This window comes from Zonotrichia albicollis, chromosome 4 (assembly GCF_047830755.1).
Source record: "Zonotrichia albicollis isolate bZonAlb1 chromosome 4, bZonAlb1.hap1, whole genome shotgun sequence".
NCBI classification, from domain to species: Eukaryota; Metazoa; Chordata; class Aves; order Passeriformes; family Passerellidae; genus Zonotrichia; species Zonotrichia albicollis.
The window spans coordinates 36,945,643-36,968,578 of NC_133822.1; the positions used below are offsets into that span (position 1 = coordinate 36,945,643).

General features: G+C 44.3%; 1 protein-coding gene across 1 annotated transcript; it reads right to left on the bottom strand.

Annotated features, from left to right (window-relative positions):
- Positions 1–11,696: 11,696 nt before the first annotated feature.
- Positions 11,697–21,140, bottom strand: DDX47 (DEAD-box helicase 47). Its single transcript, XM_074539496.1, has 12 exons — positions 20,989–21,140; positions 20,330–20,423; positions 18,618–18,806; positions 17,876–17,947; positions 17,268–17,386; positions 16,693–16,764; positions 16,456–16,572; positions 16,162–16,308; positions 15,703–15,840; positions 14,273–14,343; positions 13,605–13,734; positions 11,697–13,514 (listed from the first exon to the last, which is right to left on the bottom strand). Exons 1-12 carry the CDS (start codon positions 21,082–21,084, stop codon positions 13,398–13,400), a joined length of 1,362 nt encoding a protein of 453 aa, XP_074395597.1. The 5' UTR covers positions 21,085–21,140; the 3' UTR covers positions 11,697–13,397.
- Between the last annotated feature and the right edge of the window lie 1,796 nt (positions 21,141–22,936).

Genomic DNA, 22,936 nt, shown 5'->3' on the forward strand with positions numbered 1-22,936 from the left:
CCTCACAGCTTCATTTAACTCCTCTCCTGATTTCAGATAAGCCTGTGGAAATATTTGCTATTTCACATTTTCTATGGTCACTGAAGATATTGTAAACCTGACATGTTTACAATGACAAGCAGCAATATTGGATTAGAAAAGAGCATTAAACTGTTAAATGTGAACTTTCAGACAGGATGTTGTGCCCAGGGCTAGGAGGAGGCGAGGTCTGAACTAGAGAAAAAATACAACTGATTGCCATGTCCCTGGCATTGATTATTTTTCTTCCAAACTTCTTGACAACCCAGGGGCTCCCCAAAGCTAAGGGGGAAGAGCATCAGTGTGCAGTCATTATTAACAGCCAAATGGAGAGGACTTGGCTGAAATAGAGGAGGTTTACAAAGCTTCTGGCTTGCAGTACGAAGAGAAAGAGGTCCTGTGCAACCATTTGGACCAGTAATTCCAACCTAAGGAGCCCCTTTCTGGCTGTGCTATGCCTCTTTCCTGGGCCACTTACCTGGCTGCTGGGTGTGATGGACAAGCCTCCCTTGGGAGCCCCTGGACTCTCCAGACCCAGCAGCCCTGGCTATTTTGCTTGGCAAACAAAAGCGATGCTGTAAGTGACAGCCATACCCCAGGGAAGGGTTGAGTGCAGGTTTAATTGCCAATTAACCTCTTCAGAAATGCAAACACAGCTTCAGCTAATGGTATGAGCAATCCAGAAAAGTATCAGAGATGAGGGATGCCTCTTGGTGTGTGCATGATAAGCCAAGGAGAAGCTTTGCCTCTCTGCAGCAGCTTCTTCTCCTCTTCCAAAGGTGTTGCATTGCCCAATAATCTCTTCCTTGTTCATTATGAACAAGCTCCTATAACAGACACTTGTTTGCAGTCATGAAACACCAACTGGAACACAAGTAGCTCCCTTTAAAGGCTATATATTGCTTTTTCCAGGAATCCCTGGCTGCAGATGGGACCTCACCCAGGATAAGATCCATCAGCTTTTGGGTACCAGGTAGTGCTGCTGCATTTCAACAAGCAAGCAAAAGAATCACTACAAATTTTAGCACAGACTTTCTGCTTGGTACACAACACACCCCATTATGTGGCATGAACTAATTTGAAAAAAAAGGCCTGTGCTGTATGTGAATGAAGGGATGCCACCCACATATGCTATGGATTTGAGCAATATTATTGCTCCAAGGGCTTTATCAAATTACAGAGCTGTGATACACAAGGGATTCAAGTTATCATGAGATTATACAGTACATGGGGTTAGCTTTCCCTCAGTCAGAACTGAACACACGCAGTAGATCTGAAGCTGCATTGAACTAGAACTGAACCAAACCAACTTCAGTTCTTACTGAACAACCCAAATAAGAACTAAATCCAGCCTCTAATGATTCACCTGTCTGATAGCAGTGTGCTGTCCCTAAAGGTAAAGGCAAAGAAAAGTAGCAATCCACATGCATGATTCTTCCAAACAAAGCACACATTCTGGATGTATTACATGACAATCTGGTTTCTTTAGCAAATGCAGCATCTGTTAACAGCCCTGTTCCAATTTTTTAAAAAGTGTGCTATTTTGTAACAGTTTGTAATCCCCAATCTCCGGAGTGGTTAATCTAGATGTGTGCATGGTTAAAACCTCTGCTGGCCAATTGAAATCTGACTTTTTTAACTACTCATTTACAATCATTGAGCTGAACAATGACACTGTTGAAACTATTACTGGTTAGGATGTATCCTAACCTTGCAGGACAACACAAAATTTTGATTGTTTTGCCCTAAATTTGACCATCCTCATAACTTATCAAAAAGAGTTGTCTAGCACAAGTAATGAATTAAAACAAGTTGTTGGATATAAATAATGCATCTTTTCCTAACAAGCAGAGTTAATTAATTAACAAGATTATCATTAACAAGAGACTTGCCCAGAGAGCCCAACAGGGTCTGTTACTTTCTATCATACACCTACTTGTTTGGTATCTTCCAGAGCTCCTGGAAACACAGATTCCAGCCCACCCCTTAACAACTGAGGTGGGATATGCCTGCAGGTGTGCAGTGGAGGAACCTCTACCTGCATAGGGGTTGTAGTAGCTTCCTCTGGTAAGAGGCTTCAAGGCACACAAGTGCATCCTAAACTACCATGAAGATGGGGAGAGCCATGTGGGGACTGCTGAGGCAGCTCACATCTTCCCTAAATGCTGGAAAACAAAAGCAGAACAGAACTGGATGCAAACAGCTTGGGCAGACACCTGTTAGACAGACAGGAGAAGAACCTGCAGGACCATATTGCAATGCAGTATGAGCAGCAAAGCACAGAACCAGCCCTGAAGAGAGGGCCTGGCTGCAGGCTATTTGGGGGGGCAAGGCTGGGGAAAAGTAAGCAGGAGAGAGTGCAGAATGTGCTTAGAAAAGGGGATGCATACATGAGACTTTCATGGTGAAGGAAGGGGTTCAAACATGTAGGAGAGGCTAAAGGTGGCGTGAGAATATTGGAGGTCCCAAAAAAACACCAAATAATGGAAGCTTACTAATGCAACACATTTTGGAACATGTTGAGCAAGAGGAGATCTTGCCTGGGAAGGATCTCAGCAGAACTCAGCAGGTCTGTGCCAGCTGAAGAAACAAAGCACATCATTGTCAGTTAATTATGTGAAAGGAACCCTTGGCCAATGCTTCCAAAGAAACTAGTCAGTCCATGTGGAAAAGCCTGAAGGCAGGGAGGGTAGTGCACTCATGGGCAGAGAGGCTTCCCTACCCCAGCCTGTACAGGGAGATTCCCTGTCCCTCAGTCACAGGAGAGGTGGTTCCCCAACTTCATGCACCTGCACTGTCCCAAGACACCAGTCACTGAATGCTTCCACAGCTTAGTGCAATCCCTTGGTAAGCCTTATCTGATCAAATGAAGGGACTGGGTAATGATGCAATCCAGCAAGACAATTCAGGAGAGCAGAAAGGTGCCAAGTGTGCCTCTGGGATTCTGCTGACATGCAGAGCAGGCAGGCTCACCTGCCCTGGTGTAGCAGCACCTGTTAGGGTAGGTCAGGCAGTTCTGGTTTCTGCCGCGAGGCTCAGCCCATTGCCCACGGCAGTCACGGAGAAAAGCCTTCCAGCCAAAGCGCAACTCAGGGCAGCACAGAAGCTCAACAAGCTGTTTCCCTGTATACAGAATTCATTTTAAGGCTCACAGTTTCTGGTTTTAAGGCTCATGGGCTCTACTCTGGCAATGCGAGCAGAAATTTCCTCATTTGTCCTGCCATTATGAAGGCAGAGGAAATGAGTATCCAGATCACTTCAAAGCAAGGTCACCCAATCATGGCTGGCTTCAGTTCTCTATTTGTCAAAAGTCTTTTCCCACCAAGAGAGATAACAGCTTCATGCAAACTCACTATCCTGCTGGAAAAGAGGGCCTCTCCACCCATCAGTCCTCCTCTTTATCCCTGTATTTTCACAAGTCAATAACTTACAGCACTGTCTTTTCCACAGACTTCGGCATATTTCTGGACATTAACCCACAAGCCATTTGAGGCACAAAAGCATCCCCACCTGCCCATTTTCTGTCCTTTTCCTATAAATTGGTAATACACAGCCCTGTGGATCTCAGGTGACCAGAGAAACAAAGGGCTAACAAAGCTGGACACTTCCAGCTGAGACTGCCCCTGCCCAAGTAGTGGAAGCTCAAGAATAGGACAAAGGAGGAGAGCTCTCAAAGGTTTTAATCTGTTTATTCTGACTGGCAGAGGACAGCCAGTTCAGGGGCTCCACCTTCCTTTTCAAGAAAGAACAGAGTAATTAGCTTTCCACAGGGCTGCTTGTGTTAAAAGGAAAAAAGAAAAAAAGGAAGTCTTATTGGCTGTATGAGTAAGATACAGAGATAAAGACATTCACCAAAGATTTAATTGCTACCATGCCCTCCAGCAAGCTCCCTTGCCATTGCACAACTAACAGGGAAGCTAACAGGGCCCTTGCACTAGTCAAGTCTTCCCCTACATTTGCTGCTTCTACTAAATCTGAGAGAGCCACAATTTTCTGCTATAGGATTTTCAGAGGACACAGCAGTCACATATTCACAAAGAGTCCATGCAAGTACAAGAGCAAGACTAGTGACAGTGATTCCCCCTCATCAGCTTAATGCAACCCTGATGGAGAGGGAATTTCCACACTAATGATAAGCTGTTTATCAGACAGACCAGGTGGCAGCATTTGAAAGAGGAGGGAAGAGCCTGAGAATACAGAGAATAGATCTTCAAAAAGTCATCCTCTGAACTAGACAGAAGCAGTACAATTGGAGTATAGAAGTCATATCTGGGTGGCAGCTTTGGAAGAACCAAAGGGTCACAAAACACTAGCAGGGTTTTTGCAAGGAAGAGCTCTCTAACAAACTCATCCAAGATGAGAATGCCTGGATACACCCCAGCCAGATAACCTCACACCTGCCTGTGCTTATGGCTAAGTTCCATCTTACAGAGAACATAGTAAAGAAAATCTCTTCTGACATTTCTTCCACAGATCATTTATAATTATTCCTCACTATATTATCCATTTTGGAGAGAACAGTCTTTTTTATTTTTAAAAGTTTGCATTTTTATCTAAATTCTTTTTGAAATTGGGAAGGCAACTCCAAGATTCCTAGATAATATTGAACAAATTCTCACCAATGGGTGGAGGAACACTCCACCCATATATATACATCCCTTGAGTGTATCCAATGGAAAATAGCTCAAAGCTCTCAGGATCTCCAAGAAGCACCTTGAAACCTGCAACTACAGGCATGGAAAGCTGCTTTGGAGTCAGGAGGCTGTTAGGCTGTCTGCTTCATGTTGTTGATTTTGTTTGGAGAAGACTAATCCTTAATGACCAAAGACAGCCTCTGGCAGGCACCAGGGTAAAGGCTTAACAAGCCTGTGAGCATGCACATGAGCAGCAGTAATAGGAAATCACCCACTTGTGGCAAATCTATCATTCTGAATACATATTGAAGGATAAGAAGTATTACTTCCCTGCTGATGATACACCAAGCACAGAAGCTGTCAAGGATGGATCAGGCTGGGTATTTCCTGTTATAAATTCCCTTAACTGAGCTACAGTTAAGACAGAAGACCAAGTATATGCAATTACACGCATGACTCTGGGTACCTTAATTTCTGTTGCTTTAAATAAAACGGAATGATTCTCCACTTTCTCTCCTAGGCTTGCTCCATGGATCCTTACATTGCTGCTGCAGGAAAGGAGGTACTTTTGTGACTCCAACTCTTATTGTGCAAAAGACTTTCTCCTACATCAAAGCCAATAAAGTTCATGCTTTAGCCTTATTCATGGGATGGAGCAAATGTTGAAAAGCACACAAAGGAGTCTTTTTTTTTTCTGGAAGCCTGCAAACCAAAGCAGTTCACCCTTATCAAGCAGTCCTCCATCTTTATCACACAGATAACCTGCAGAGCAAGTTTTGCTATTTGCTTTCCTTTACACAGAGGCATGTTTGTGAGTGAAAAATTTGAGCAGGATTAATGAGGGCGGGGGGGGACTTAAGTCCAAATGGGAATAAATGCCAAAAAACCTACCTTCCTTGAAAAATATCAAAAAGGGAGGAGGAGGAAGTGATAGACAGAAGCCAAGGTGTCTGTGAGATGCAAGAAAAAACTTTTCCCACTTTTTGCAGAGGAAGCCCACATTACATTTCCCTTTCCTCAGGAGCCTTTGCAAGCACCAAGCCCAAAGGAAGGCAGAAGCCTCTTACAAGAGCTCTATCCCAACTTTATCCTAGAGAGAGGCAACAGACCAGCATGTACATTTCTGCAGTGATGAGCATCCTCCTGAAGAGCAGGCAAAGGTAAAGAGTTCTCTTCCCTTTGGCCATGCTAAATTACCCTGTGTTAACCTCTAGGAAACACAGCTTCAGGCTTGTAGGTGCTTCCCTGAAAAAGTCTTGAACAAGCTCCAAAAGCATCCACCCTTCCCTGAGGACCTACAATATCAACATCTGAAAACTGCACAGTGCCACTGTCTTCTATTGCACAACCAGGCACGACCTTGGCACAGTCCAACACATCCTACCAGGAGGCATGGCATGACAGATACTCGATTACCATGCCCAGGAAGGCAAACACTGGTGCCTCAGGGGGGCTTTGGAAGCAGAGAGAAAGTGTCATTGTCATCACCCTAAGTTTCTGTATTTGAAAGGTCCTCAGGAAGAGACACAGCACTGCAGGCATGGCTGTATTCATCCTTGAGCCAGAGATCAAGTAACCATTTCCATTTCTCAGGTGCCAGAGGAACAAAACTTCCTTAGTTCTCCCTTTTAAATGTTGTTATTCAAAAGAAGCTTTCCTAGTCAGACCATGAGAAAAAGCCATCTGAAAACTAAGAAAGTATCTTTCACACCTTTTTTTTTAAGTTCAGGAGTTAACTCCAAATCTTGGGATTCTGTCAGAAACTCACACATTCCAATTCTCTGTGTTTACAATCGTTGGGGGTCCCTCTCCCCCCCACCCTCGCCCCCCAAAAAATCTACTAAGTACATAAGGACAAGGAGTAAGAATTCAGAATGACTACATGAGTTACATCTGGCACCAAAGCTGGATTTTTACACTCTTTACTCTGCAACATTTACAATAATTAATTGCTCACTTGAATGTTTACAGAAGCTCCTTACATGTCATTGCGTGCAAACCACAACTTCACATTTATACATCACCAGAGTGGTTGGTACATGCCTGTGTCTTTCACAGGTCACACAATTAATTCCATTCTTTCTTAGGTATGTTCAAGAGCTTTTAAGTATCCTTGTTATTTTCCTTCTTCTGTGCTTGGTTGAACTGTGAATTTTTACTAACTTCAGTCCTGATTTGTAAAGTAAGGCCTTCCAGATTGCCAAATATATCTGAGAATTCCTCCTAAACTGACACTCTTCTCAGCACAAGTTAGTGGTGTTGCTACAAAGTCATGGCATTCAGCTCCCCCTCCTTAGTTATCTCTACCTTTCTGGGGGCAGGATAGGTGGGCTGTCAGGTCCTTGAATGAGTTCATGTGTGCCTCATTACCTTTAGAAGATTAGGCTCAGGCTGCTGCCACAGAAATTGGATTGCCCACTTTGGTTGTCAACTGTGCTTTCTGGCCCTTGCCTTCCCTTGCAGCCCCTGGGCAGGAGGTGCATGGCACTGGGGAACTGACATGGCCAAATCCTTTTCAGATGGGTCAGTTCAATGCAGCTCCTGTACTGGACCCCTGGGTGGTTGCAGGGACTGCTATTTTGCAGCTATTGTCACTTATCTTGAAGTTAGTTATCTGTGCTGATAGCCACGTTTAATTTTACTTCTCCCCTCAGAAGGGCTGACCCACTTCTGTTAGCTCTAGAACATTTAAATGAAAGACACTCCATCCCTATTTGTTATTGCCCCAAGTATTCACCTACACAGTATTAAAAATCAAAACCATAAAACGTAATTTGATGTATGTATTACAAATATATAAATAATCACCTTCTCAATATGGACTTTGGAAGTGCAGAACTGTTCCAAACTGCAAACATCCCCACTAAACATTTTTTGAGAACACAGCTTTCATTGAAACTTCACCTGAGTTTCAACCATAAAAATATGACAAATTGTGTTAGCCCAATCCTACCTTACGTCATGCTGAGGTTAATCCTCCACTCAGCTCCCTGCTGTGTGAAACTCCAGAGGGTGCAGGGGTGTGCTCCAGAACTGCCCCTCAAAAGCCCTCCTGACTGAACAAACACTGGCAGCAGTTGTTGTATGAAAGTATGCAGCCAAGCACATACCAGTGCTGGTCTTTTCTGAACATTTATTCAGAGAGAGACAGGTTTCACTTCATTCTTTTCCCCTCATGTTTCATTAGATCAGAGATTTTGTTTTAAGCTGGCTGTAAATTCTGTTTTGCCCAAATACATCTCCAGACACTCCCTATTCTACTTCAGTTATAAAAACACCCTCTGACCCAGCCCCTCTGGAGTAGCCACAATAAAGAAACATTTCCTGCCCCTCCAACCTGTTGAGATATTTTTAGCTGAAACTGAATGCACATACCTGTGGCAGGCGAGGCATCAGTAAGAATGTGGGTGTGGTGAGACCTTTGCTTTTCTAATGTCAAGTGCTTCTACAGTTTGTCATTCCAAATCAAGGGAGGTGGCCAGCTGTCTAGTCACTCCTCTCAATGAGGCTCTGTACTCTTTCACAAGGAGCAGCTCTATTTCTCTCCACCAATATTCCTGCTACTGCAAAAGAGGGATAACCTTTGACTCCACCAAGGGACAAGACATCCCCTCTGCTGCTGCAGGCTTCCAAATAGGAAGAACATAGGGAGATGCTACAGACTCCATCAACCTGAAAGGAATTCTGAAAGGAATGACTCTGCCCTACCTCCTCCAGCTGTCAGAGTGCCCTGCCCTACTACCTCCTCCACATCACTTTACAAGATTGCTTCAGACTGACTGCATCTCATCCATTACATAGCTGGCAATAACACTCCAGAGGTTTTCCAGGGATCCAGGACCCTCAGAGAGATTTAAGCTTCCTTTGCTGATACTGGAACCAACCCTATCCTGCCTGCAAAGAATAAGAAATTTTGTTCAAGTACCCAGCAGGACAGTTGGGAGTATTCCCTTGCTCCACGGGGAACAAGCACTTGCATCTCCACCCATATTATCACTCATTTTGTTCTCTCTCTCTGGTGCATTCTAGGGCTCTTATCTGTGTGGTTGGCTACCAAAGTGCCCTATAAAATGTTCTCATTTATGTCCTTTCACCCCTGCCCCTCTGTGCTAGTGTTACAAGGCTTGCAAGGATCTTCAGGGGTGAAGAGAGAGACGAGAATCTTGATCTCATGATCAGAAGGCTGATTTATTAATTTATGATATATACTACATTAAGACTATACTAATAGGAATAGAGAGAGAAGTTCAGAAGCTGCTAAGCTAAGAATAGCATAGGAATGAATAAACAAGAGAGCTCTCTCTGATTCTGTCCCAGAGAGAGCTCAGTCTCTGATTGGCCCTTAATTGTAAACATGGAACATGGACCAATCACAGGTGCACCTGTTATATTCCACAGCAGCAGACAACCATTGTTTACATTCTCTTTCTGGGGCCTCAGCTTCCCAGAAGAGGGAAAATCCTAAAGAAAGGATTTTTCACAAAAGATGTCTGTGACATTTCACCTTTCCAAATTCTACAAATTAAAAAGAAAAATGCTGATGTGGAATGAACAGGAAATTTCTTCACCTGTAGAACATACAATTCTATCAAATCACTAAAACACTCTTACAATATAAGAAAATGCAAAAAACAATGCAAAGAAAATTCAAGTCCAAGCAGCTGAGTTTCAGGAACAGTCCATGGGCTGAAGATCTTCCTCCTGGACATATCTGAAAGTCCTTTTTGGTCCTGAATCAGGCTTGCTGCAGAAAAAGTCCATCAACAGTTATCAAAAACCATTCAATTTTGAACAACTTCTGGAATGTCCTTTTCTGGCCCTTCAATGCTTCAGAGCTGCCGCCAGCTATTTCAATCTTCTTTATTTAATTTAAAAATTTGGGGTTTTTTTGTTTGTTTGTGTTCGAAAGGAGAAGCAGCAGCAGAGCAGAGCCAGAGAAAGAAAGGCCCTGGGGGGCCCTGGCCCATGAACGGACCAGCAACCCCAAAGCTGGCCCACAAAAGGCAGGCCAGGACCGGTAGGAGAAACCACAACCCCCACAGCCATCAGGAGGCCAGGCAGTGGCCCTGGCCCAGGGATCTGAGCCCAACAGCCCAGCCAAACCCATGAAGCAGGCTCTGCATTCCCACAGGCCTGCACCCTGCTGCCAGTACAATGGCAGCACGGGTGGTGAGATGCTTCCTTTCCCCAAAACCACTGAGGCATGCCAGCAGCAGGGAAATAGAAGCAGCCCCAAAAATCCTCATCTCTGATCTAGGAATGTTTGTTCCCCACAGCAAGCAAGCCATGATCGCTTCCCGCTGTGCCCCCTGCCTCTGCAATGCAAATGCATCAGGTGTGTGTCCCATCTGCCTCACAGCACCACCCCCTCTGGGCTGGGGACCAAAGGCAGAACTTTCGGCAGAACCCACCTGCCCCTCGCCGCTAGGGCGCAAGAGGGGCGGCAGAGATGGCAATCTCAAAGGGACAGCAACCGACCAAACACTCCCCAGCCCGCCGAGAATGCTGATCTTGAAAGCAGGCAGGCGGGCTGCCCCCAGCTGTCGGGCTGTGCCTGCTCCACGGAAGGAGCGGCTGACGCCCTCTTCCCCTGTCCCAGCTCCCCCCGCAGGGGCAGCCCCGGGACAACCAGAAACACTCGGGGAGGGAAATCACGCTGGGTGTAGGAGCGGCCGCGGGCTGCTCCGAGGGTCCCGCGGGTTCAGCGCCGTTTTCAGCACCATCCTGAACAGGGACTGGCTCGGTTTGAGGCGGCGGGGATGCGCGGGAACATGCCGCTGCTGCGTCCCTTGGCTCTGAAAGCGGTGGCAGGCACGGCACGGGGTCGGCGCTGTCTTCTGCCGCAGACTCTGGGGTCTGCTACGGAGGCGCAGTGGCAGTTTCTGTCGGAGTGCACAACGGGCAACGGTGGAGCCAACACAGGCAGTGCCGAAGCCGGGAGAAGCGGCGGCGGAGCATCGCTGTTGCTTAGCAACATCGGCGCAGGCGGGGAAGCCGGCGGAGGCGGGGGCGGGACCGCCCGGGGAGGCGGCCGCGCCGGCAGGGACCGGCGCCAGCTCCATGTCTGAGCGGGGCGGGGTCCAAGAGGCCGGCTGTGGCGGGGCCGCCCACTCCCATCCCTCCGGAGAGAGAGAAAGGGGGAAGAAGGACTACTCCATCTGAGCATGCGCCGGAGACAGAGTTTAAAAAAAAACTTCTTCAGCTTGCGGTGGAGTTCCACCCCCCACCCCCGCCGGGAAGCAGGGGGGCTGGGAAGCAGAAACTCATCCCCCTCCAAAGGGTCTTCTCCCGCTGAATGTGGCGGAAAAGGAGCCTGTCCCTTGCAGTCAGCAATCCAGGGAAAAACAGCTGCTCTCCGTTTCAAAATAGAAAAGAGTACACAGAAAGAGACTGGGTAGACGGGAGGGAATCCCACACCACAGTCCCAAACGAATTGGAAAATGGATTCCATGCACTCCCATACGAAAACATCCAGGGCATATAGCACATCAGTAAAGAACCCAAAAAGATTTGCCCATCGAAAAAACTCAGAGATCTGTTTCTGACAGGGAAAGTCCATCCTCTTCATCCCATTTTTGCCAGAGGGCAGTAAGTTTCTCCTCTGAAGGAGAAAATTGAACCTCATCCTCTTATGGAGGCGTTCCCCATATGAACAGCCACAAACTACACAGGGCTGCATCATCAGGAATGGAAAAGCCAACAGTACCTTTTGAAAGAGCCCAGCATGCTCTGGCCAGCTCCACGGTTCTGCTGCTCTTTCCGAACATCTTCCCAGAGGTTTTTCAGGTTCACTTTGTGGTCAGCCTTGGGTGTGAACTGTGTCCAAATCAGGATCTTCAGTTCTTCAGCTCCTGCTAAAATCCACTTCTGTGGTCACTTGTAAAGCAACCATCAATGCTGCACATTCGGGGTTTACCCTGGGTGCAGCTCTTGCTCCTCTGGGGTCTTATCAAATTAATTTTTGTCCTTACAACGAGGGGTCACCAGTTGTTACAAGGCTTGCAAGGATCTTCAGGGGTGAAGAGAGAGACGAGAATCTTGATCTCATGATCAGAAGGCTGATTTATTAATTTATGATATATACTACATTAAGACTATACTAACAGGAATAGAGAGAGAAGTTCAGAAGCTGCTAAGCTAAGAATAGCATAGGAATGAATAAACAAGAGAGCTCTCTCTGATTCTGTCCCAGAGAGAGCTCAGTCTCTGATTGGCCCTTAACTGTAAACATGGACCAATCACAGGTGCACCTGTTGTATTCCACAGCAGCAGACAACCATTGTTTACAGTCTCTTTCTGGGGCCTCATCTTCCCAGAAGAGGGAAAATCCTAAAGAAAGGATTTTTCACAAAAGATGTCTGTGACATGCTAAGACCCAGGGAAGATAAACACTCATTATCCTTTACGGAAAAGGCTCTTAGCAGTGAACATACCCAAGATTTGTAAACTTACAATCTGCCACTTACTCAAGACCATTTTAGAGCTAGCAGACTTGAAGATGTTTGGGACATTTAAGTAAACTGCTACATCATAAATAAAGAGTGAGAACACTGTCACTGTTTTTACTCCAAAGAGTATCTCAGTAGCTCATGAAAAAACAGACCTAGGTTTTCTGGCATTTCTTTGCAGAACGTGCTGCCCCTAACAAAAGCGTAAAAGCATTCTGACTAGCATACATGTAGATACTAGATTTATGCCGACAGTGTGAAATAACCACTGTGCTCATCTTGACTACTGCAATAGTTTCTACTTTCCATTTAGATCTAAAAAGGACTACTTTGAACGTTGTTTTTCATGTAGCACAAAATCCAGTTTATGAATACTGGACATTATGTTTTCAGTAAATTTACATATGCAGGAGCTCCTCACTCTGCCTACCAGCAGGAATATCCTGTATGAAAATTTTTATTGTCAATGAGAACTAGCAGTAACCTTCTGGCTTTGTATCAAGTACACTTATCTCTTTCTTGCAAAAGTCTACTTGTCTGGCATGGAACTCTGCCTAAGAGTAAAAAAATTCCCTGCCCAAGGAAACAAAGAGGTTTCCAGGATACTTGTTTCTCTGCACCTCTCAGCTTTGAGTTGCTTTCCCACGTAAATACCTCCCTCTTGTGTTCACTTGTAAGTATTACGAGAATCCGCCACAAAAACCCCACCCAAAACCCAGACCTATCCTTGATGGTGTCAATCATTAGCAGGTATTGGATGGAATTCCAGGCAGTGAATGTTTCATCCTGCTGAAGCTTGTTCTCTGTGCTGGACTGCTCCTCAGCTGACAAATCTAAGGTATTGATGTCACATCTGAATTGCCAGGATTGACCCAAGAAGAAAACCTTCTGGCAGAGATGATACACAAAGTGAATAGAACAGTCAGTGACAAGACAAGGAAAACCATGTAGCTTTAAAATTAGGCAAAATACATTTTGAGTTCTCAATGTAACACATCCGTTCTCCAAAGCAAGGGCATCACAGCTATGCTGTGAAAACTCAGTCACTTCTTTTTAACTTTTTCCTCTTTCTTCTGACAGATCTGACTCCAGATGCACTCAGAGAGATTGGATAGTGGGACAGGCTGCAGCAGTGGAAAAGGTGCACTCACACTGCACTTCAGAGTGAATGAGCAGGGACTGCCAAATTTCCTATGTAGTTCTGAAAAAAAATCCACTGGAGATGGCTTGGTGCACTGTTTTTGATAGCTCAGATAGCCATAAAGAGAAAAATAAAAGAGTTTGTTCAAATACCAAACTAGGCTTTCCTTTTCTTCTTTTTCCCTCCTGCCACCTTATTCCTGACACCAATAGCCTCTTCTGTGTCATCATCATCGTTCCGAGATCGCTTCTTCTCTCCCTGCTCCCGCAGCTCCTGCAATGCAATCGACACATTGACCCAGGGCTTGGTCTGAAGAAATTCAGAATACAACAGAGGGAACAGGGTCAAAAAGCCAGCACCCACCATTCGAGCAAACCTCTGGGCCTCAGCCACACGCTCTGTCAGCATCATAACTTCTTCCTCTTGCATGGGGAATGCTGGCAGCTTCTTGCCAATCAGGTGTTCAATGCGCTGGAACAGCTCTACATCATACCTGAGGGAAGACAGGGCACCAGCCTGAATCAGCCCTGCTGAGAGGGCCTCAGCTGTCACCACTCACAGCCTTCAGCCCTTGCCTCCAGCCCACAGATACTGTTAGTTTGTGCTGATGGTCTCACAAGCAGCTCAGCTGCACCCACATGATGCCTTTTGGCATGGCTTCTCTGATTTATCCAGCTCATCTCATCTTTGTTCAGAAGTATTTGGTAAAGATTTTCTTTTTAGACAAATAGTTCAGTGTTTATAAAACACCCTCAAAGTTACTTAACCTACATTATATATTTAAAGAATATATATATTGTATAGTCCAGTTTCCAGTTATAAACTGTTCTGCTCAATGAATGCCTGCTTCCAGAATTTTTTTTACTTTCCTCCCTCCCCACTCTAGGCTTTGAATTCTCTCCCCTTTAAATAAAACCAATTGGCACTTCAAAATGAAAAGTAGTATTGTATTCTCACTCAGGATAAGGTCAGATATTTTCTGCTCTGAAACACAGCTGGAAAGAATAAGTCTGTTAAATTTTATCACTTACTGTGTGACAAAGGTGATAGATTTGCCAGATCTCCCAGCTCGAGCTGTTCTCCCAACACGGTGAATGTAATCCTGGAAAGAATTTTCTTGATAAGCAATAATATATGTTCACCAAACACAGAACAGATCTTATGGCAGCTCAGCCTATATATTTTCTCTTTAGGAAAGAACAAGAGAATGTCAAGAACACACTGCTAGCATTAACTGCTCAGGAGGGTGTGCAGCATCAGATTTGAGAAGAGGCCTAAGTGGAGGCACAAATTCAGTTTGAACACTTGAATTCTTCTCTTTTTAAATGAGAAGACCAAATTCAATTATTCCAGACTGCAGGATAAAAGTTGCAATACATGACTGTTGCCAAGACTCCACTCTCACTTCCTTGGAAAGCTAATATTCACAGTGAACCTATGTCTGCATTTTCAGTCTTGGAATCTAGTGCTCTCCATAGTGCATCTTCCAGGGAAACCCTCTGACAAGTAGACTTGAACTTGGTAAGCATGGTGAAAGAGAGGATGATTGAGAATAATTTAGAAGAGTCTATTGAGCATCTTTGGTCAATATGGTTCAAGGCTGTTTTCCAGGTTTGATACTACATTATGGAAATTAAAATACTCCCTTCTCCATAGAGGATTTGCAGAGAAAGGACTGTAAGAAAGGATCTGTTCTATGAGTTAGATGAGAAAGAAGAGCACAAAGACCATAATAACACCATTCAAGCTGCCACCCCCACAGTTTTTTTTCTTACTTTTGTGCTTTTACAAAAGGAGTGTCTTCAAAAGACCTACTATGCTTTCTCCTGTTTGCAAGGCACAGTATCTTTAATCATTGTAAGCAACAATAGCAATTCCTGAAGTGCAGGTTAATGGTATGTTTTCTGGAATTAAGCTGGGAAACAGTCACATCCCTGAGATAACCCCATACTTTCCATACAGAGAGCTGGTAACTTACTTTCATTTCCTTCTGCTGTACTGTTGTTGTATGAAGGTGAGACATATTAAGGACACCTTTCTTAACCAATCATCAGAGAACTTAATTTTTTTTCTTTTTTTTAAACACAGTTTAAAACACGAAGGCAAACCTCGATCACAGAGATGACTACATGAAACTAGTAATATGTTAAAATTGTTTTCAAAGCCCTTGAATGTAAAAAGGTAAAACATACAGTCTGAGCAGAAATGCAAAGGCACAGAGCATTCCTTACTTCCCCTCTTCACTTACAGGATCACTTCTACAACCCAGGCCATGAGACCATGCAAACAGAGATACCAACTCAATAGCAAAGGCTGAACTATCCCTTTCAATGTACAGAATCATGAATTAGGCTTTCAGCCAGCAGAAGAGAGAAAAGATGTCTCTGTTCCTTTGTCCACCTTCTTTTTCTATGTGCTCCCAGTGACCAGAAGCTCTCAGCTGGCACACAAACAGGCTTACCTTAGAGTGTGTAGGAATATCAAAGTTTATCACCACATCCACATGTGGGATGTCCAGACCTCTGCTTGCAACATCAGTAGCCAGGAGAATAGAACGTGCCTTTGCCTTGAACTTGTTCAGAGAGCCCAAACGTTTATTCTGGATAAAGGAAAAAAAGAGAATGAGAGAATAACACTCATTCTAGTTTCTAGTTAACATGCTCTTGATAAGATACTGGCACAGAAGAACTAGGGGGGAAACTACTCAAAAATTTCACTTCTCTAGTTTCTTTCTTAAATACTACAGAACCAGTGTCAGCATTCACATTAGTTAAATTTCTATGGATTTCTATAAATTTCTAGTCCAGTCCTCTAGCTGTGAAATACTCCTCCTGCAAGGCAGGTATGACTCAGTATGGTGCAGCCATTTCCCAAGACCCAGGCCCCCTGCCCACTCTGTTGTGAGGGTTCCTGCCCATACCTGACTCATCTGCCCATGCAGGGGAATGGCAGTGAAGCCCAGGTTGCGGAGCAGCAGAGCAGTCCTCTGAGTATTGTTACATGTACTGCAGAATATCATGAAAGAGTTACCAGCCAGTTCATTCAAGATATAAACCAGGTAGCTGTCCTGTAAAGAAACAGAGGGAGAATTCAAAAAACCCCAGAGATAATCACATGTGCAACATTAAGTCTAGGACTCAGAAAATGAAAATATATTGGACAGTTGTGGGAGCAAGAAAAGACAGTAAGAAAGAAGAAACAGAAGTGCCATTACCTTGAATTTGGAGGGGATGAAAATATAGTATTGCTGTAGTTTTTCAACTGTCTGATACTTGGAAGAAACAGCACATTTAACAGGATTCTTCAGAGCAGCACGCTGGAGTTTTTGAACCTGGTAACATCAATGAAATTTACTTGGACAGAGATCTTGCCAGAAAATTGTATTAATACAGGCTAGTCAAAAGGATAGCCTGATAGAAGGAGAACTAAAACAGATTTAGTGTGCTCCCACCTTCTTGGTCATGGTGGCAGAAAATAGGAATGTCTTCCTATCTCGAGGAATCACTTTTAATATCTTATCCACCTGTAAAAAAATAAGGAAATGGAAATACTAAACACTACAAGCAAGCAAGACACAAACTTTCCACAAATATAAAGATCATCCACATGAAGACTAATGCATATGCAAACATACAGTAGGAACAATTTTTTTTTTCTTCTAGAGGAAAGGTGTAGGCTGATATCTTGTTGACAATTAGGCAGTGTGAACTCCAAAAGTCCAACAACAGTGCAAACATCAGGCAATGTTTCTGCAGGAATGTGTCTGTGATGGTTTTCTACCCTAACTACATTCTATGTCAGGCACTCCAGAGACACTAGTGGATTTGAGAGTGCCTCCTACTGTCTTGGCAGTGCTCTGCAGAACTCTGCTATGTTCTAATCCCACCACCGATTTGTCTGTAATTGTTAGATTTTAGTTACAATTCACTACTAATTTCTACAAGACAGCTCAGTGTTTCCCGTGTATGATGCGATTTCAAAGGGACTCATCCAACATTCCAAACTCATCTTTCAGCACATCCCCACCTCGGTCTCGAAATCCATGTTAAGGATCCGGTCAGCCTCATCCATCACCAGGAACTTCAGAGCTCGTAAGTTGAAGCCCTTTGTGTTCTCCAGATGATCAACCAGACGGCCAGGGGTTGCTACCAACAGCACAACAAGAGCAAATTCAGAATGAAAGCAGAGGAAAAGATCCAAACAGGCAAGACAGCTGTCCATTACAGAAACAGGATTCTTTGCCCAGGAAAAGTAAAGATTGCTTTGTGGGAATAACTCTTTCATAGGGTATCTTCAGAGGGTGTTTTGAAATAAGACTAATGGAGTCAGACTCTCTGAAGAATGTCCTAAAAAGAAGTGACACAAAAAAGACCGCAGACAAGCTGTACTGCAAAAGATGAGAGCAGCATTTCAAATACTTGAGAATGAAAAAATAAGCCAAAAGCACTCCAGGTCTAGCAGGAATGCTTTGGAACAAGCTTGTAGCAACAAAGTTACTGGTCGATACTTTAGAAACATTAACAAGCCAGTACTCAGAGCTGGGACAAAACACAAATGAAGGATGTACTCTCCTTCCTTTGGTTAGCTGCAGTTTGATAATAGTCACACTCCACATCCCCAGCACATCAACTTACCAATTATAACATGTGGTTTCTTGGCTAAGGCCAGAGACTGAGACATCGTGTCAATTCCACCCACAATAACCGCTGCAGGACAAAGAGAGGGGAGTGAATCCCTCAGTGTAGCACCAGCCCACCCCAGGCACTGCAGTGTTCACTCTGACTGCCCACCATCCACAGCAATTCTGTACAAATGAAAAGTTACTTCTTTTTATGAGAATTTACTTTATTTTAGCATATCTGATCTTCCTAGGCTTCTTAAGCCATGCAATTAATTCCTAATTTGCCACAAGTATTTTATTTTCACAGCTGCAGAGCTACAGGCAGAATCTATTCCTTTCAGTTTAACTCAACTGCAAAAATCGAGGAATTCTAAAAATACCCACAAAGCATTTTTTGAGAGATTATCCAAAGAATCAATACAACAGTCTGAAAGGAAGATTAAACGACATCACACCATAGGAGGGAGCTCTATGCAATTTCACTGGACACACACCAACTCTCGGAACACTCTCCTCTACTTCCACATTTAACTATTTAGACACAGAATGCAGAAGAGCTGCAGACCACTCCATGAGGAAAGACCACACAGTCTTTTCTTCTCAAAGCTGATACCAGATCTCTGTCTTCCAGCAGCGTAAGCTTTTCTCACATTTTGTTCAACCCCTCATACAAATCCTCCATTTTTATCTTTGCAATCTCGAGCTGACAAACCGGCCTTCAGAAAAACGGGTGCAATACTGTAAAAGTCACTTACTGCTTTGAACACCAATGGAGGACCCCAGAGCTTCAAACTGCTCTGAGATTTGAAAGGCCAGCTCCCTTGTTGGTGTGAGCACAAGAGCAAATAATCGCTGAGGTGTTTCCAGAAGGGCTTGGAGAATTGGCAAAGCAAAGGCTCCTGTTTTCCCAGAGCCAGTTTCTGCCAGTCCAATGACATCCCTGCCTGAGAGAAGGAGCAAGGGGGGAAAAAACTGTTATACATCCACAATAGAGAAAGGAGCCTTTAAAGCACTGTGTTACAAAATACAAGAATTCCCTCAAGACAGGAAAAAAGGCAAAGACACACAGAAGGGAAAAACAAACCAACCACGAAGGGCCAAACCAAAGAATCTCAGAATCTCTCTGAAGCATTTTTAGGCTGTGATTTATCTGTACAATGATTACAGTCTCAATAGTAAATTTTCTAGTTAACTTATGTTAACATACAGGGTTTCATACAAACCTTAGGTTCAAAATAATTTGTACTTTATGATATCTCAAGCCTGACATCAGTTTACAGCTTAATGACTCCACCTCACTATTCTAGTCCAAATGTTGTCTGTTTAGTGGCTTACAAGGAAACAGACTGTGGTGTTTGAGACTTCAGCCATACAAACTACAGGACAACAGCACTACCAGGCTCACATTTCACAAGGCACAATTGTGCCATTGATTAACAGGGTAATCTAAACCAGTTCCTTCAGTAGGAAGGGTAGGACAGAAAGTCTTTTACCCCAAATCAATGCAGGCAACAGGGTGGAATTCATCAATAGAATCCATTATGACCTCCCAAGCTCATGCAGCTGAGAAGAACATGCTGTCAACACACCTTACACTGGAAACAATTCCTCAGGCATGCAGTCTTTCTTTTGTTTTTTTTTTTGTTTTTTTTTTTTTTTTTTTGTTTTTTTTTTTTTTTTTTTGTTTTTTTTTTTTTTTCCCAAGAGAATCTTATATGTGTAAAAGAGTCTGACAGAAGTTAAATGCTAGGACAGAGAAGACACTGAAAGTTTGTTCCCATTCTGTCACTATGTTGTTCCTTTCCTCCTTGAGAGCATTTTGGGGGGTCTTGTTAAAAAAAAAAAAATAAAATCTAGAGGCAGAAATGTCTGCTGAATTCAGTATTTTATTTTTTTGTAATTCCAGAATGCTAACAGAAAGTCACTGTGGTTTGGTTATTACTCACTTCAGAAATCTAATTTCAAAGAGTTGCCTGCTCACAGCAAAGCAAATGATACATAATTAAGGAATCAGTCAAGGCATCTTCACTTTCAGTCACACACACACACACACTCTGTAGGTCTCTGTCACAAGCAGCACAGTCCAAAACCTATTGGAAGCTTCCTGTGTATCCCTGAGTATTTCAGGACTAAAATGATCAATGTGGACTAACAGTTCAAATGATTAATAGGAATTTTATTTAAAATGGAGCATCAGAACTACACAACAGGAGTGAACACTCAAGGAACAATGTATGTACCCATTTGAAACTTTGTGGCTGCAGGCAGGGTCATAGGATAAACTAGCATTCCAAGCTCCACCTGGGAAGGACACAGAATGAATATGAAAACTACTTCCAGACAGAGATCCTCAGCAATGAAGAAGTTGGGACACACTCAATCTTGATCCTTCTTACTCAGCAAAATTCATTCACACAGAGCTCCTGGAGCAGTCCCGAGCTCAGGATCAAAGAAATACACTGCTCACCTTGGAGAGCCACTGGAATAGCCTCAATTTGGATCTTCGTTGGCACCTTCCATCCTAACTGGTCACAGGCTTCACACAGGACATCTGTGACTCCCTGGACATTAGTGACAAGAGAAAAGGGGAATAAGCATCACCAAAAAGACCTAGATTAAATCACTGACTTAAATTAAATACATACTGCAACAGAGACAACTCGTTTCTAGCGGAGACAAACCCCACCAGGCCCCCAGTGCAACTCTCTGAAAGGGCAGGCTGCTCACAGTGATGCCCACTTCCATCAGTAATTTCATCGGATTTGTTCCAAATCTGTTAGAGATGACTGGCACAGGAAGAACGTGGTCGGTTTGACCCTAGTTTACACAATGAACTTGCCTCCCCACACACACACCTATCTCTTCACCATGACCACAGAAAATAAAAAAAACCATATCAAGTTAAGACAACTCGAAGATAGCGGCGATGGGAGCAGCAGTGCCCAGCCCAGCGGGGCACGGCCGAGCGCCCGCAGCTCACGGGGCCCGGCCCCGCTGCCCGCCACACGTGTCTGCGCTGCGGGCGGGCCCGCAGCTCCCCGGCCTCCTCCGCGGGGCAACGGGACGCTGCTCCCCGGGACAGCGCAGCGAGCACCGGCCGCAGGAGCGGCTCCGGCTCAGTCTCACCAAGTCCTTGAAGCTGCGTGGCTCCTCCGCCGCCGACCCCGGCTCCTGCTCCTGCTCCGGCTCCGCCGCCGAGCCTTGCTCCTCTACTGCCGCCATCTTGGCCCGTCCCTCCGGACGCAGCGCAGAGCACTCTGGGACCTGTAGGCCTTCCCGGGGCACGCCGGGATATGTAGTTCCGCAGGAAGAGCCGAGCGGAGCGGGAGGGCTCCCTCAGCTCCGAGCGGTGCCCGGGAAAGGGGAGCTGCGGATCTCCAGCCTCCTCTCCCAGGACAGCGACATCCTGAAAGGGCTGCGGGAAAAGCCTGTCCGCCTGCCCGCCCGGCGTATATCGCAATACTCATCCTAATCATCTCCACCCCCATCCTATTTCCACTTCTATCTAACAACCTCAACAACACCCCCAACACAATCACAAATACAGTCAAAGCCTCCTTCTTAATCAGCTTAATCCCCATAACAATCTACATCTACTCCAGGACAGAAAGCCTCACCTCCTTCTGAGAATAAAAATTCATTATAAACTTCAAAATCCCCATCAGCCTAAAAATAGACTTCTACTCCCTTACCTTCTTTCCCATTGCAGTGTTTGTATCATGATCTATCCTACAATTTGCAACATGATATATAGCTTCAGACCCCTATATCACAAAATTTTTCACCTACCTACTATTCTTCCTAATCGCAATACTCATCCTAATCATTGCCAACAACTTGTTTGTCCTATTCATTGGCTGAGGAGGAGTCGGAATCATGTCTTTCCTACTAATAAGCTGATGACATGGACGAGCAGAAGCCAACACCGCTGCCCTTCAAGCCATGCTTTATACCAAGTCAGAGACATCGGACTTATCCCCTGCATAGCATGACTGGCTTCTCCCACAAATACCTGAGAAATCCAACAACTTCCCATCCCATCTCAAACTCCCGCACTGCCCCGAATGTAGCCTCAGGCCTGTGCTCAGCACAGCGTGGCTTAGGCAGTGGTGGATGCTGCTCCCAGCTCATGCCTTCTACAGCAGGCAAAATGAGCTGGCCAGGCATCAAAAGGCAAGCATATGTATAAACTTACATCTGTAATGCATATAGAGAATGTGAAAAATGCGTATTTTATGACTGGCTTTTCGCAAATATTAAAATGAATATTATATGTGTTATGTTAGAAAGTTATGCTGCGTTAATTTTCTTAAGTAGTGTGTTAAATAGTTTTAGGTTATAACATAATGTTGAAATAGAAAATATGCTATGTAGGATACTTTTCTTAAGAGAGGACTCGCACCAAGATAGCAGTCACAGGACACCTTAATCTTTCAGAGAAAAAGAATTTATTGTTCTTTTATCGAGTTCTTCCCACTTCACTTAGCCCTGAGGATGCTGTCAGGATTAAGAGGAAGAAGCTGACACTGACCAGACAGAATCCTTTCTTTGAATGGAATTTATGCATCATGTATGAGATGTAAGAATATGCAATGGGCTATTGCTTTTAAGGGTTAATCCTCTGTTAACGTGGGTCCTTTTTCGGGCTTATTTTGCCCAGAAAGTGGCACCCGGACTGTCCACAACTCTTTGGGTTTTTGTCCTGTATTATTCTAATCCCAATTGTTCAGATTTTTATTACTTTAATTATATTACTATTTTTATAACCATTTTATTACTATTAAACTTTTAAAATTTTAAAAACAAGTGATTGGCGTTTTTCACAGAGAACAAATGAAGTGCTTCGGATGTGTTGGTATGAAACATTTTGAAGCACTAGTGATGGGAAGAGAGAAAGGAGCTGTCATTGTCCCTCATTGTTTTCTGCTTATGCTAATTGCTAGTGTGAATTTTTGAAGTATGAATTATGAAATTTTTTTCCCTCTGTCTCTGGGAAGTCTGTCTGGGCGTGCTCCCAGTGGAAATGCTGATACACTCCAGCATCTGTCCCTGGATTCCGAGCGTGGCATTTCCT